The sequence below is a fragment of the Rhea americana genome, unplaced genomic scaffold, assembly GCF_003343005.1.
Source record: "Rhea americana isolate MKP2758 unplaced genomic scaffold, rheAme1 scaffold_250, whole genome shotgun sequence".
NCBI classification, from domain to species: Eukaryota; Metazoa; Chordata; class Aves; order Rheiformes; family Rheidae; genus Rhea; species Rhea americana.
This window is the reverse complement of record NW_028186369.1, coordinates 353,115-368,502: the sequence shown is the minus strand read 5'-3', so window position 1 is coordinate 368,502 and position 15,388 is coordinate 353,115. Positions and strand designations below refer to the sequence as shown.

The 15,388-nt window shown below is 52.1% G+C and overlaps 1 protein-coding gene across 2 annotated transcripts in view; it reads left to right on the top strand.

Moving 5' to 3' along the window:
- Window positions 1-15,388, top strand: part of NTN3 (netrin 3) — a 56,802-nt gene that overhangs the window by 13,973 nt on the left and 27,441 nt on the right. For both annotated transcript variants that reach the window (XM_085307008.1, XM_085307007.1), the window contains exons 2-3: window positions 990-1,985; window positions 13,137-13,325. In XM_085307008.1, coding sequence (XP_085163134.1) covers window positions 1,019-1,985; window positions 13,137-13,325 — 1,156 coding nt within the window. In that variant the 5' untranslated portion in view covers window positions 990-1,018. The remainder of the gene's footprint in view (window positions 1-989; window positions 1,986-13,136; window positions 13,326-15,388) is intronic.

The window sequence follows — 15,388 nt, the reverse complement described above, 5'->3', positions numbered from 1 at the left end:
CTGGTGAAGGGATGTCAAAAAGGTATCGTTTCATCCCTTGCTCTGTGGTATGGCTCAACCAGCCAATGTTTCTTATGTATGTCTGGCTGAGGAAGAAAGCCAGCAGCAAGGTGAGAGGGTAGGAGAGATGGAGATGTCTTGATTAGCATCCCATCTGGGGAAATGGCTCCAGCATGGCTGGCAGAGGCCCCATTCAGAAAGAGTAGCCACCAAGCCGGCTGCACTCAGTGCCAGTGTATTTGTGCCTCCTACACCCTTTATGTAGCCTGCAGGATTCAGAGGTGAGCTGACTCCCGTCTGGGAGCTTTGAGAGGTCAGTAAATCTTTGCAGCCCAGTTGTCATTTGAGATGAGAACACACTGGCCTCAGGTTGGGGGCAAGAAGGACACCTGATGCTCTGGAGTCACAGAAAAGCAGAGGAAAACACAGTGGGGGGTCTCAGCCAGACACACTAGCATCACTGAGCTAATTTGCCTCCTTCTCTGCTGTGTGACTTGACCTAATTCAGCTCAGGACCATTACCTTGCATGTATGGTGGCTGCAGGCAGAGTGCTGGGCGTTTTTTTGTCCCTGCAAAAGGCTCTGTAGGGGTCTCAGATGTCCCTGTCATGCCTGAGATCTGCAAAACATCTGTAACAGTTTCAAGCAAGGTCTGAGCCCAGGTGCCTAGTTTTGACCTCCTTCCCAAATCTAGCTTGTTCTGTCACCTCTCCAGGTATTTCATTCCTGCTGAGCTATAGATGAGGGATTGCTGAAAACAGAATGTCACAAGTTCACCACCTTCTCCTTTCCCTGGTTGCTGTTTCAGTGGAGGCAGGGTGGGAAGATGTGCACAAATCAAGGCCAGGTATTTGGGTCTTCCACATGCCTTGCCAGCCTCCACGTACTGGCTTTGCTGTGCTGTTTTAGCCTCTGAGGCGGATCAAGCGTGGGAACTGCTGTCCAGCTGAGCTGCTGCATGTATTCACTGCTCTTTTCTTTTCCTCCAGGAAGGACCTGTTTTTCTTGCCCCAGGAGGATGGAGGTCTTTCAGCTCCTGCGCCTGCTCCTCACTGCCTGCATGCTGGGCCTCTCACAGACAGTGAACCCCTTTGTGGCCCAGCAGACACCCCCAGACCCTTGCTATGATGAGAATGGTGCTCCACGSCGCTGCATCCCAGAGTTTGTCAATGCTGCCTTCGGGAAGGAGGTACATGCCTCCAGCACATGTGGGAAACCTCCAACAAGGCAGTGCAATGCCTCGGACCCCCGCAAAGCCCACCCACCAGCCTACCTCACTGACCTCAACACTGCCTCCAACATGACATGCTGGCGCTCGGAGACCCTGCATCAATCACCCCAGAATGTCACCCTCACCCTCTCCCTCGGCAAGAAGTTTGAGGTGGTGTATGTCAGTCTGCAGTTCTGCTCACCCCGTCCTGAGTCCACTGCCATCTTCAAGTCCATGGATTATGGCAAGACATGGGTGCCATACCAGTACTACTCCTCCCAGTGCCGTAAGATCTATGGCAAGCCCAACAAAGCCACTGTCACCAAGCAGAACGAGCAGGAGGCCCTCTGCACTGATGGCCTCACTGACCTCTACCCCCTCACTGGCGGACTCATCGCCTTCAGCACCCTTGATGGGCGGCCTTCCGCCCAAGACTTTGACAACAGCCCCGTGCTCCAGGACTGGGTGACAGCCACTGACATCCGGGTCATTTTCAGTCGCCCTCATCTCTTCCGTGATCTGGGGAGTCGTGACAACGAAGAAGAGGATGGAGGCACAGGCTCATCACCCTATTACTATGCGGTGGGAGAGCTGCAGGTTGGTGGGCGCTGCAAGTGCAACGGGCATGCATCACGCTGTGTGAAGGACAAGGAACAGAAGCTGGTGTGCGACTGCAAGCACAACACGGAGGGCCCTGAGTGTGACCGCTGTAAGCCCTTCCACTACGACCGTCCCTGGCAGCGGGCCAACGCCAGGGAGGCCAACGAGTGTCTCGGTAAGTGACTCCTCCCTCTCTGCACTCCCTATTTCATTTTCTCCCTGCAGGCCATAACCCCAGAGATGAGTTGCTAAGGAAAGAAGTGATGGCATTGTGACAAACTTAAGAATTGTGTTTCTCTTGAGATGTTTCTTAAATTCTTGGTGAGCTTCCCTCTTTTGGAAGGCTGAGAAAGACTCTGTTGTCTACTCTGTCTCTTCTTTGGGATATCTYCTCTGTAGCTGCAGTGATTCAGTGGCAAGCCAAAGCACCAAAWCTCTCCAAAAAGTTAGTAGTGTTTTTCAACATGTCCACAAAGGCTGAGGAGGCATCAGCTGTGTTTGCAAAGGGATGTTTCTCTTGGGTAGCAAATTGGTTGCCCCTGGAGCAAGGGAAGAATCGTGGAGGTTYCCCAATGAGATGTAGTTTGGGTCAAGTAGTGTGACTTAAAAAAAGCCAAGAGATTAAGAAAATGTTTGAGATACTCTGTTTCAACATTTAGCTATTCAAATTTCGTCTGGCACAGTGCTTTGCGTGGCCATTTTAGCTTATTTGTTCTTTAAAAAGCTTATGTGAATTTAAAATGTTGTAATCTAAATGAAACAATTCAAAAATACCAAAATTGTTTGGTTGCCACACTTTGAAATTTCTTTTTCTATGGGATTTTTGTGGACGCTTTTGCCTTTTATCCTAATCTGTGATAGGTGAGGGGATACCAAAGACTTATGAACTCCTGGGAGAGGGAAAAACAATTCCTCGCCTCCTCCTGGAGCAAAGCCCAGGTCCCAGAGGGTGGCAGGACAATGGAGACAGGGGAAGCCATACCATTAATCAACCCATGAAAAGCTCAGTAGATGTACCAGAAGTCAGAAGGACTGGTTAATATTTCTGATCGATGTCTTGTTGAGATCCCAGCTGTCGACTTAAATATATATGTTAYAGAGGATTTCTTCTAAGAACAGCTAAAAAGGCAGCTATTTCAAAAGAAGTGCTTGAACTGATGTTTTAAAACACCACATGCCCTGTGGGAATGTGTCAGCCTGTTTGTTTTCCCCCTTGTCTCAGAAAGATAAGTTTTTGAGCAAAGCTTAGAATAAAAACAAATTCACACACCTGGCCACTGCCACCTCCTCCAATGGCCTGTGTCCAGTGAAGATTAGATGACRAAGGTTTCAGACTGGCAGATAAATGGGCAAAAAAACAGTGGTCTAAAAKGGCCCTGAAGGGACAGTGGTTGGGTGCATGTCCCATCTCATCTGCCTATCAAGGCTGCTGTCATGATGGCTGTCTGCACCAGATCATCTTTTACCTCTGGCTTTTATGCTTTGTTAGAAACAGTGTGATTGCAGCAGAATGACTCTGCTGAAGCTGGCATAGAGGAGACTCCAGCCTGACACTTTCAGAGAAGAAACTGGATTTGAGGAGAACTTTTGTAAATCTCTCATCCTTGCTATGGGACCTAGACCCTAGCAAGAGCTGCTGCTGCAGCTTGGGTACCCTCAGACCAGGYGGCTGGGCTGAGGTAACTGCGTAGCCAAGCAGTCCTGTGCAGGATCGGGAGCCAGACCAGCGCTCCCCAGCATCCCTGTGGTGATCCACATGCCCTCCCTGCCCCCAGCAAGGTCACCCCTTTGGCAGATGGGCCTGAAAAGATAAACGAGAGAGAAAAGAAGAACTGGAAGGAGGCGGGGGCGCAGAGCGGTCCCTTCAAGACACCCCTGACAAGCCCCGCAAACAAAGGCCCTTAGCCGAGCTGCGTGTGAAAGTAGTTTTTCCTGTTGATTCGATCCCCTTCTTTCTCCCTTTCCCCTCTCGGGCTTTGTGCCCTCTCTGAAGGGATCTGAAAGAGCTTCTCCATCACACGCCTCCAAAGGGCTTAGCAGCTGAAAGCTGGATTAGCTCTCCGAGCCTTCCCCTCTGTGCCTTTCAACAATGACATCTCCCCAGCCAGCGCGAACAGACGCAGCAATTAGCACCAATTAAAAGGAGAGGGCTGCCCGGGAAGTTCCCTTTGCTCAGCCCAGGCTGCGGGGCTTCCCTGCCTCCATCCCCCTGCAAATGCAGCCCTGGACATGACACAAGGATCCATGCTGCTGGCCCAACCTGGATCACTTTCAGATAAACCCAAACCCATCCGTGGGAGCAGTGTGGGAGGGCCCTTGGGGTGAGGTGTTGTTGAGCTAAGGAGAGGAGGCCAGACCTAGGAATCCTCGCAGCCCCTACTTCTTGCTTATTCTTGGAAATACAGAGGCAAAAACAATCAAATAAAAAATTTTGAGCGTTGATGTAGAGCATGACCATCATTTGGCCATCATAAGGTGGCCATGGTGTTCATGGGATGAGGGTGATCACCATGCCACATTATTACAGGGCCATATGTGACTTTGGAGTGCCAGCGGGGTTTGGGATGTTGCAGCCAGCATATCAAGACTAGATTCATCAGCGTGACGTGCTGCAAGCTGAAAACAGCCATGCATCAGCAGTGTCCATCCAGCATGTGGGCTGGCCGGAGTGCCATTGGCCCATTGGTGCCAGAGAATTCTCCTTGTGCCCTGAAAGGCCTGCTTGTCTCGTAATGAGCTCATTGTGCCAAAAGCAGGACCCTCTCTTGTACTCCCCAGGGTGCCTATCTTCTCAACAGCRTACCAAGAGCTGCCAGGGCATTTCACTACCAGGATTATTCTTGTCCAGGCCTGTGGAAATAGGCCTGTCACTTGGGGTTCAGGTGGCTATTTCAGGTGCATTAAAACTAAAAAAAAAAAACAGCTACCAGTTCATCAGCCTTGTGCAAGGAGCAGCCCCATGGTGCTGAGCTGACTGAAAAGGCTTCATTTCTGATCCTCCATCTGGGAGAGGAGACCTGGGGATGGTCCTTGCCCAAAAGGAGAAGGTGTTCAGGGCACAGTGGAGAGATGGAGAAAGAGCTTGGTGGCCAGCTTGCTGGCCCAGGTGAACCAAGATGGATCAGGCTGATGGGAGATGAGGGGAAGGGAGAGGCTTCCTGTCTTCAAACACATTMTTTGTGTGAGTTTTCTTCATCTGATGAATCCAGATAGGACTATTTGTATTAAAAACTGATTGAAACAGGGAAAAGACAAAGGCACAGAATGAGAGAGGCTTTCTTCCCACTCCCCCCCCCCAAACTCTCCACCACTACTGAGCCCCCAGTCTTTTAGCCTGGGACTGGCTCAGAGAAGGATAATCCCTGCAGAGGAGCCGACAGGAGCAGAATTGCCCAAATCCAGAGACCCTTGTGTGATGCGTCAGATTTTTTCTCATAGACCAGTGCCTTCCCTTTCCCTGCTGCATCTGAGTGTGCTGAGGCTGGTGAGAGGGCAGCCTGGGCTGTCATCCATGCCTGGGGGAGGCAGGGCAATGCTTCCTCACAGCAGCAGCAGGTCTCTGCCTACGCACGAGGAGTTGCTTGGGATGGAYTGCTGCTGCTGCAGTGAGACCAGTCACTGAGTCGGCGGGCTGTCCTCGAAAACACCCAGGGCTGGAGGGGAACGGATTAGTGCAGTGCAGCCACTGGAAGTAATTGATCCACTCGTTGGTAATTCTGGAGCTCTTGTTCCCATTGTCGCCGCCACGGCTGGAGAGCCTTTCTGAAAGCCGTACAAAAGGGAAACCGTGCTCCGGCGTGCAGAATCCGCTCCACGGAGCAAGAGGATAATACATGGGGCTTGCTTTGATCCAGGGGCTTTCTGGGGAAGTGGCTGTATTCTTCTATGAAGACCATGCTTGCCACAGCTCCCTCCACTTTGGGCTGGGTGGCAGAGCAGCTGGTAGGTCTGTGGTGCCACAGCTGATCAATCTGTGACACTCGTACCCACAAATGCCGCATCCAAGACTGGTGAAGGGATTTACAGGTCCCTCTGTGTATCACCCACCTCCTTTGCCCTCCCCTCCCCCTACATGTTTTCTTTCTTTTTTTCTTTTTTTTTGTTTGTTTATCTGAGTGAATTTGATGCAAAATTATCTCAGGAAATGCCATTTTAAAGCCAGTGAACTGGCATAGGCTGTTTTATACTGGTGAAGCTTATGGTCAGATGAGAAGCGGATCCAAGCTGCCAATGGCCTGCTGGCAATCGCATCTGCAGCTAGTTTAAGAACTGTTTCTCCACCAACAAGGGTCTCCTAAGGCTTTCCCCCAGAAAAGGCACTRGAAATCTGTTTGTTCCCAGCAATACCAAGCCATTGTCATTGCCAGGGGACTGCAGATGCAGGCAGGTCATGGTAGGCAATGCCTTTTAGAGATCTAGGAACGATGCTGAACAGGCTTGGAGAGCGGGGCAGAACAGATTCCCTTCTCCATCTTTCAGGCATCCCAATGCCACCCAGCTCTATGCTCAACCTTCCCTGGTACCTATGGGCCTTTCCTGTGCAGGATGTACTGGATCCATGGAGCTTGGAGCAGGAAGGAAAGTCAAGAGCTGTTTGTGCTGCAACTTGGGTATGTGCCTGGGGCTGATTCCGCCCATTCCTCTCCTGGTACAGGATTAGTGCCAGGAGGTGCAGAAGATCCAAGAGCTCAGTCTGTAGCTGGAACTGAGCCAAAGTACCCTTAACAACTTCAGCAAGTTAATTAGCCCCCCTCATTTTCTCCTGGCTGTCCTGGGTCAGCTGCTCATTCAGCCCCTTTTCAAGACTGTTTTGAGAGGCTGAGAGATGGCTCCCCCTGAACAGCAACAAGGGAACCCAGCTGCTACAAAGGGGATTAGTGCTCTGTCTGATGGTCCAGAGTCCTTTTCTAGGGACAGGGCTGGGGAAGCTCAGCCTTGTACCTCATGTTCCTGGCTGTCAGCTCTTGCCTTTCGTAGGTAGGCATTCAATTTTCTCTTTTCTCCTTCTTCCTAGTATCAGAGGTAGAAGCCCTCAGCCCCTCTGACCAGCATCTTCCCTGAGTCATCGGACCAGACTGTGAGAGTCCTCTGCACTCGTGGTGGAAAAAAAAMTAAGCAGTAATTAATGGATGAGGAGGCAGGGACCACCCCAGAGAAGTGCCTGGCACAAAACAGACCACTGGTAATGCTGAGGTGCTGCTGTCATCTCTTGTCCCAGGCTTGGTTGTGCCACCTCCCTGCAGCCGTGTGTGAATCACTTACCCCCTGTCTGCCCTGTGCCCTCTCCGGTGTGATGGGTGGTGGGGCTGTCCTGCTTTGATGCAGGGGAAGCAAAGCCCTGCCAAAAGGCAGCAATAGAAAGGTGCACAGGGAGATAGTGTAAGATCATATGATGTGATCATGGCCTCACAGCCCCCAAGCCCTCCAGGCTGTGGTTGCAGCACTCTGAGGCATGGCTTCTCCCTGCCCAAGATTATGGATATGTTGTTAGGGTGAGAGAGGAAGGGGGTTTTCTGGTCTGGATTCTCCTTCCCTCAGGGTGGAGGTAGCATCCCAACCGGGCACTCCTCCAGTGAAAGCAGAGGCGTAGCTCAAATCCGCTGTGGGTTGGCAGCAGCAGCCAGTCTAAGGTTTCCCTGAGCCTATTCCATTAACTAATTATTCCCAGGAACTTGTTGGTGCAGCAGGTCCCCTTGCGTCCCATGCCCAAGCAGGCTTCGTGGTCCCCAGAGGCACAATGGGTGCCTCCTGCCCCCAAGGGCCTCACTCTGCTGCATGATGCTGGCTGGGTGYATCGCTCTGCCCATCCTGCACCCGCACTGGCTCTATCACACCTGTGCCAAGAGCTCCTTCCCCAAGCACGCTTGTGCCCTGTTATCCCAGGCTCTTCCATCCYGGTAAAGAGGAAAGATTTCCCTTGTGCTCACTGTCTGTTTTCTCAAGCCCAGCTTGACATTTGCTCTTGCAAGACATCAGCTTCACCTGCRATGGGGTGCCATGAGACTGAATCCAGAACTGTAGGGTCTGGTAACCCAGCGAGAGAGAGAGATTGTGCGACAGCCTTGCTGCAGGGCAAGGGAGAGGCTATGACCTGGCCAGGGGTTCAAAAACCACCAAAAAGGGTAGAGAAAGTTGCTCCATTGCAAGGTGTTGATGTTTAATTAGTCTATTATTGCAAAATATTAGATCTTGTGATTGTTTAATTGATCATATGATTGTTTAATTGGGCATACTGTACAAGGGCGGAAGCAAGCTACCATGTAATTAGCCCCAAACTGTGCAATTAAATTCTTATTAATACCCCAAACAGCAGGGAACATTCAAGCCTTTAATTAGTGATTAACAGGAGACAGACAGAGCTTGCAACCAAGTCAGCTCTGAGGAACAGTGCAAGCGTTTAGCCCAGTACGAGGAGTACCCGTCTGGTCTGATTAGCACTAGATGACTGCTTCAGGGAAAGTAAGGAGAGAGTCACACATATTCATATAACCGTGTCCCGGAGATGGGGACAGCCACTGTCCCAGTGAGGTGCTGCGAGGGAAAACCCAGCCAGATCTTCCAAGCTGGAGGAAATGCTGGGCTGCGGCAGGCGTTTGAGTTTCTGCCTTCAGGGCCTTGCTGTGCTGCCCAGCATGGGGCAGACATGCATGAGGAGCCTTCGCTTCTGACCTACCATTTCTCAGTTAGTCTCCTTGGCTATGTCCTTTCTGGTCTGTGAGCTCAACTTGTGCGGCAACCTTGGGGCCAAATATCCTGACTTTCCCTGCTGACTCTGGGGCAGTGCAAAGAAGGGAGCTTGCTGACACTGAGCCCTTCCAGCATCATCTATTTATTTCCTGCATTAGATGAGGTCCCTGCAATAGCGTATGTCACCCAGGTGACCTTGAGGTCTCTTGTTGGCCTCACTAGCCTCACCATGCTCCCAGAGTAGAGGCAGGCATGCTGTGTCCCTGCTGAGGGGCACAAAGTTGTGATTTGGAGGAGGACCTGCAGCCCATGTTAGCCTTGTCCTCACTGCCTGCTCTCTCCTCCAGGTGCCGAGATCCTGGTGGCAGCTCTAGTCCATCCATGCAACAAGGACATGGTGCTGCCTGCAACCAGAACCAGGATAGCATAGCACTGCATTGTAGCTGGACCCTGGGCTGCTCCTAGCTGTATATTTTCTGCACAGTTCTCTGAGACACAGATATTTGTGGCCTTCCTCCACCTTCAAAAGCTTTGCTCTTTCTCCCAGGTCTTATCTGTTTAGCAGGTGCAAGTAAGAGGTCTGTCCCAAAGCCAGCTCCTACTCCAGCACAAGGTATACCATGCAGGTTAATATGAGTGCAAACTCTGGCAGGGATCACACTCAAATCCCTTTTTGACTCTCTGTAAATCATTTCTCAGTGATGAGAGAACAGTCTACTGACATCCAGTCCATACCAGGAGCAACAAGCCAGAAAGGGCAGCATCTCTCCCATAGCCAGAAGGAAAGATGCTGAGAAATGAAAGGAAGTTACTGGAGATTTCTCACCAAAGCTTGGCTCCTGAGCTGTGGTATGAGGTTTTGCCGGCAGGTTCTCAGGCTCCCACAGCTGCAAAAAGGTGGGCTCTTGTGGGCTGATAAGGACATGCCATCAGAAGGTCAGAAGGGCCTCCAGGCAAGGCTGGACCAAAGGGCCCAGGCAGTGAACCAGTCCCCTGGAACAGGGGCCTGTGATGCCGCCTCTCCCTCTATGTCGCTGGTGCAAAAAGGCCAGGCCGGTTACTCTCTCACCAATTAAACTAGAGACAGAGGGACCCACAACAAGACTGGTGAATCATTTACATGACCTTTCTTCTCCCTCGCTCCTCACATCCCCTCCCAGGGCCAATCCCCTCTGTTTCCCAAGAGGATGCAAGTGGGATTTCCCCTCCCAAGGRCATTTGAGTGGAAACCCTGGCCTTGCGCTCTGGCAGTGTTAAGCCATGCGCTTCTGGCCTTGGAAACCTGCTTCAGAGAGTGATGCCAGGTATCATTCCCACGTGTCCGGTTAGTGGGTTGCTGCTGAAAAAGGGCAGCTTTCCAGGTGCTCCAGGATGCTTGTCTACAGGCACTTTCCAGAATGAGAAAACCTCAGGGTTAGCAAGAGATGGGCATGTGAAGGGTGAAACTCACTTAGAGGTTCACTTCCTTGCACCTTGGTAGTCCTTGATGTCTTCTTGTGCAATGGTTTCTCCTGGAGCAGCCCCAGGGATGCACGTGGATTCCCAGGAAGACGACAAAGCTGGCTTTTTGGCTTTAAATGTGCAAACCCCCGAAGGTACCTACCACCATGCCAAAGATGTTATTCTTATGCATACCATGTGATTTTTACACTAATCTCATAACTCAGGGGAGCTTTGAGGGAACTGAGGTTTGAGTATGTGGTGTTAGCAGTACCAAGGCTGCTAACCAGTATTCACTAACTTCTTTAAACCTCTAGAAAGGCTCTTTTGGGGCTGAGGTTTGCTCCAGGAAGAAGGCTGACCTGCTTTCTTCCCACACCGTAAAAAGGGGTCTCCAGCCTCAGAGGCAAGGCTGGAAACCAAAGCGGGCGAGGGGCCTGGGCGCAAGGCAGCCGGCTGCCGTTTGATCTGCGGCGAGTTGAAGCTCCCACCTTCCTCCTGGCGGTGCTGCCAGGGCTGAGGCGGGGAACAGGGAGGGAGGGCGGCGGGGGAAATTTCACACAAACGACCAGCAGGCCCAGCAGTTAAATCTGGGGCTGACATGTTAATGAATTTCACAGTATGCCTGGAAAAACTCTCACCCAGCCTCAATTTACCAGACCTGGGAGGGCAGGGGAAGGGGGGGGGGGAGAGCTGTGGCAGGGCGCCGCATTTAGCCAAAGGAAATCTTGTTCCCATTATCTTTTTGTGAGAGTGTTAAACAGGAACTGGCAGTGCTTTTCCTTTTTATCTCGCACACGTGGAATTGAAGGGGGGGGAGTGTTGTATTGGTTCCTGTGGCTAGTAAAAAAAAAATGCATGAGTGTGTGAATGTGCAAGCATCTGTGTGTGTATGTGTGCGCGTACGCACCTGCATGCATGTGTATGTGCACGCATGGTTTYGTGTGTATTCATGTGTGAGCATCTGTTTGAATGAACATGTCTGTGCATGTGTGCACATTAGTCTACATGTATGCATGTGCACATGAGCACGTGTGTGTGCACGCATAATTGTGTGTATGCACAGAAGCCTATGAGCACGTCTATGTGAGGGTGCACATGCACATCTCTGTGTGTGTGTGTGTGCAGCTATGTTTGTGCATGTGCCTGTAGGCATCTCTTCTCTATACAGGGCTCTGCACGTGTGTGTGCACATGCAGTCAGGTTAGAGCCTTAAACAAAAATTTGGGGGCTCTGCTGCTGCCCAGCCCCTGCTGGCAGTCCAGCACCCCGACTACCATTGCCACTGCTCTCCCTCCATGCTGAGGCTGGCACCAAGCAGGGCAGCTGAGGCTCAGCCTTCACAGCCCCCACAACCAGCACAAGGCGGGTGGTCTACCGAGAGGGCAGGCGGGGTCTGTCACTGAAACAGGCTGCTGGGTAAGGCGAGGGCAGGAAGCTACAAAAGCAGCAAACGGCTTACTTCCCTCCTCGCTTCAACAACCAAATCTCAGCGAACCCGAATCCCRAACCAGGACCCCACATGGTTTGGTTGTGCTGCTGCAGGCGTTCAGGAGAGGGGAGGCTTTGGGCTGCTGCGTCATGAACGGCTGGCCTCCAAAAGGAGGGAGCAGGCTGTCAGGTGCCTCAGTCCCTAGGGATGGTGACCCAGGGCTGGACCTCAGCGCTTGGAGGCCTCTGGTCCCTTCCCACGTCTGCCACCCCCGCCCCCAGTTGCAGTCACGTCTGCCAGCAGCTCTGACAGAGGGAGCGAGGTTCCGGGGAGCAGAGGCTCAAATCCCTGAGGATGGCTGTGGGCAGAGCATCAGGAAACACTTCCATTGCTGCTTCTCAGCAAGAGGTGAGCCAAAGCCTGAGTGGCCAGTGCAGCGAAGCGTGGGGAACAGGTGGGCTGGAGCTGCAGGCATCRGTGGTCCCATCGGTAGATCCTTTTGAGAGCAGTCCATCCAGGATGCGGCTTGGTGCCCCCCTCCGCACCCCATGGCAGGCCCAGCCACCTCTTTTGGGCAGCACTGTGCTGTGGCGGCTGCCGTCTRTTGGAGACTGCGGGAGGAGGTGGCAGCAGGATAGCAGGTGCCCAGCTGGCGCTGCTGGCATTTCCCCTCAGCATCTCACTGGAGCCATCCGTTCTGCACTTGTTTCTAATTTACGGCATAGCAGCTCCCCTACCTCCCGGGTGCCTCCCRGCCCCACTCCCCACACATGCCCTTTCTTCTCTGCACTGACCTCCCCTGCACCATGCCCCGTGGGGGGGCTGCGGATATTGCACATCTGGACGGCACATTGGAGTTGGCTGCACCATGCCCTCCCTGGCTCTGCTCCCTTCCCATCAGGAATCCTGCAGCTGAGCTGGGAGTGCCCAAGCGGCAGCAGATGCCCTACCCCCCTCCTCCCCCAGCCCTCCCACAGCAGCACAAGGCCAAGGCAACCCCCATGCTCTGCTTTCAGGCTCCATAATTTTTGCCTGTTGGTTTGACCTTACCATCATCTCCTCTCCATTTCCTCAAGGCATATTTTCTCCTCCCTCAGTGGAAAGAGCCGTCTGACACATAGCTCCTGCCTGAAGCCCATTTATGGGGTGCATGCTAAGGGCCAGCACAGGGTCCTGCTAGGCTTGGGTTTATTCATGTTGTCTGATATTCCTGTTCTGAACTATGTCTGTAAGCTTCAAAAGCAAGACAGAGGGAGGAATGACATGAATGAAGTGGGGCAAGCACAGGGAGCAGTATCCAGGTGCCCAGGTTGAAGGCCCAGGTGGACTTTTTGCTTGTCTGAACTGCATGGGCTCTTCTCGCTAATCCTTGGCCCAGGCACTGGCACTACCATCATTTGAAGATTGCACATCTCACAGAACTTCCCGCCTGGACGCTGAACTGCTCTCAGGCGGTGCAGACATAGTGAACATCTTGAAGGGTAATTGATCCCTTTGGATAAAAGCCATGAAAGGTATTTCTGTGTGGATGGAAGGGGCTAAACAGAAGAGTCAGCACCTGCAGAGACACCTGTCTTTACCGCAGCAGTGCAGAGGGGCCCAAACATGAGGTATGGAGAGTCCTAGGACATGGCCAGGGCAAGTGGTCTCTCTGTGTGGCCCAGGACCTGTGCGGTGGACTGGGACTATCTCTCAGCATACAAAGGAAGGGCACTTCAGCTGCTCCCCTGCCTTGCCCCTGCCTCACCCTCTCCCCTTCCCTTGCAGCCTGCAACTGCAACCTGCACGCCAGACGCTGCCGCTTCAACATGGAGCTCTACAAGCTCTCAGGCAGGAAGAGTGGAGGAGTTTGCCTCAACTGCCGGCATAATACTGCGGGGCGGCATTGCCATTACTGCAAGGAGGGTTTCTACCGGGACCTGAGCAAATCCATCACTGATCGCAAAGCTTGCAAAGGTAAGGTGGGGAGATCTTCATGTGAACAGCACAAGTAACATGGTCTCTCTTGGTCTCTCTCCTTTTTCCTTGCGTTCCCCCCACCAAACCCCTTGCTGTACTGAGGGTGCAGCTGCTCCGTGCAGCAGTTGTGGGTCACCTTGGACCTTTCCCAACCCAGTCTTTCTCTGCCTACTTGAGGGAGGCAGCCAGGAGATCTCTTTTGAGCCTAGCATCTCTGCAGGCTCCCAAAGCCCTGAGGGGTGGTGAGAACAACCCAAGGGAAGCAAACCAAATGGCAGATTCCTGGGAGTTCCTTCTACGAAAGGAGATACTGCTGGGACTGTCTTGTTGCCTTGCAAAGACAGGGAGGATCTGAATGTTCATTTCCACTATGACCATGGTTTTGGTCTTTGGCAGTCAGTATTTGGAAAGCTGCTGGGTTGGGCAGGTGTTGGAAAAGGGCATCACTAAACTTGTTGGAAATCAGTCTTGTGAGTCTTGGCTGTGGACACTCTTAGAAGTGTTTGGGCTGCTTCACACAAAGATTTGTGATGACTTCCTTTCTGTCAGAGAGCTGGAGCGTAGCTTGCAGTGATTTCCATCTCCCYGCTGTGCTGTGATACAGGACCCCAGAGCAAGGATTTTAACTATAGGCTGATTCTTTGGGCCTGTTTTTGCAGGGGTACTGATGCACAGGCAGGATGGCTTATCCTGTGAATCAGTGAAGAGCTGCACTGGCCCCTAGGCAGCAAGCTGCAGCTTCACCTTACAASGCCTGTGGCCTGTGCCACATGTCATGGGACTGAACCTCTCCTCTCTCTGCTTTTAGCTCTTGGCATAGCCCATCTGGCCTGCATTCTTCCACCCTGTCAGTCCCCTCTATGGAGCATCTTTCCTCTGTGGAGCCTCAAAACAACCATTTCACCAGAATAGTTCAGCTAACAGAACACCTTGACTATCTCCAGGATCCCTGCTGAAGTCAAAGGGAGGTTTGCTGCAGACTTCTCTGAAGCCAGGAATTCGCCCTGATCCCTTTTTTCCAGCTTAGATTGCAAGTATCTCCCGGAAGGGAGTGCAGCTTCCTCTCTGGCAAGTAGTACAGTGTCAGAATGATAACAGCGGAAGCAAATGAATGGAGCATCCCGCTAAACCCCATGGCTGTGCCTCAACAACTGGGGAGAAACAGCTGATGCAAGGCACATTATCCGCCTGTGCTGAAGAAGTAGTTGGGATCATATTGGCCTTTTATTGCTTTATCTCAAGTGATTGAACACTTTTCAAGCAAATGAGCTGGTGACATGTGCCCTACATGCACCCAGCTTTTTCGYGAGTGGCTCTAAAAACAGATACCAATGCCAGTCTCCTCCCAGCTACCAATTCTTAAAGCAGATTTCCCTCATATGGGGTCAGGTTTGCTGTCTTTCTCATGGAAGCACGAGAAACATGCTTCCAAAGGCCAGGTTGCTTGCTCGGTACTTGCAGTCTCCTATTATAAGCACAGCGGAGCAGAGTGCTGAGCCCAAGCAGTTGCAATGCCTCGACGTTCACTGCAGGAAGAGCTCCCTCTGTCTCTCACCACCACCAGAGGAGAYGTCAGCTGGCAAAAGCTAACTCACAACCTCAAAGACTGGCTGGTGGGAGGTGGGGAGCAGCGCTCATTAACTGGCCTTGATCTGTGTGTCAGACTGTGGCAGTGACACAGTTTCACTGCAACCGTCCTTGGTCCTCTGTGCCCCAGGTACTTGGAGGAACGAGGACAGGCCATGAGGGCATGAGCACTAGACTGCTTGCTTTGCTTAGGGGTGCTGCTGAGATACCATGATGCCAGCACCAGGGAAAAAAGTGTTTATGTAGGTCCTGCAGTGACTGCTGAAGCTAGTTTAGGGCAGTTGATTTTGTGGCCATAGAACAAGTCTGGAGTTGAAGTACTTGGTTTGCAAGTCTCCTCTCTCCGGTGTATTAGTGTCATTTCTAAGTGCATCTTATTTGAGTCCAGGCTGTGAATAGGCAAAAACCCTTCCCCTAGTGTATGATCCACCCTCCTCCACCTCCATCCTTGTTCTCTTGGGGGTGTTTGAGGG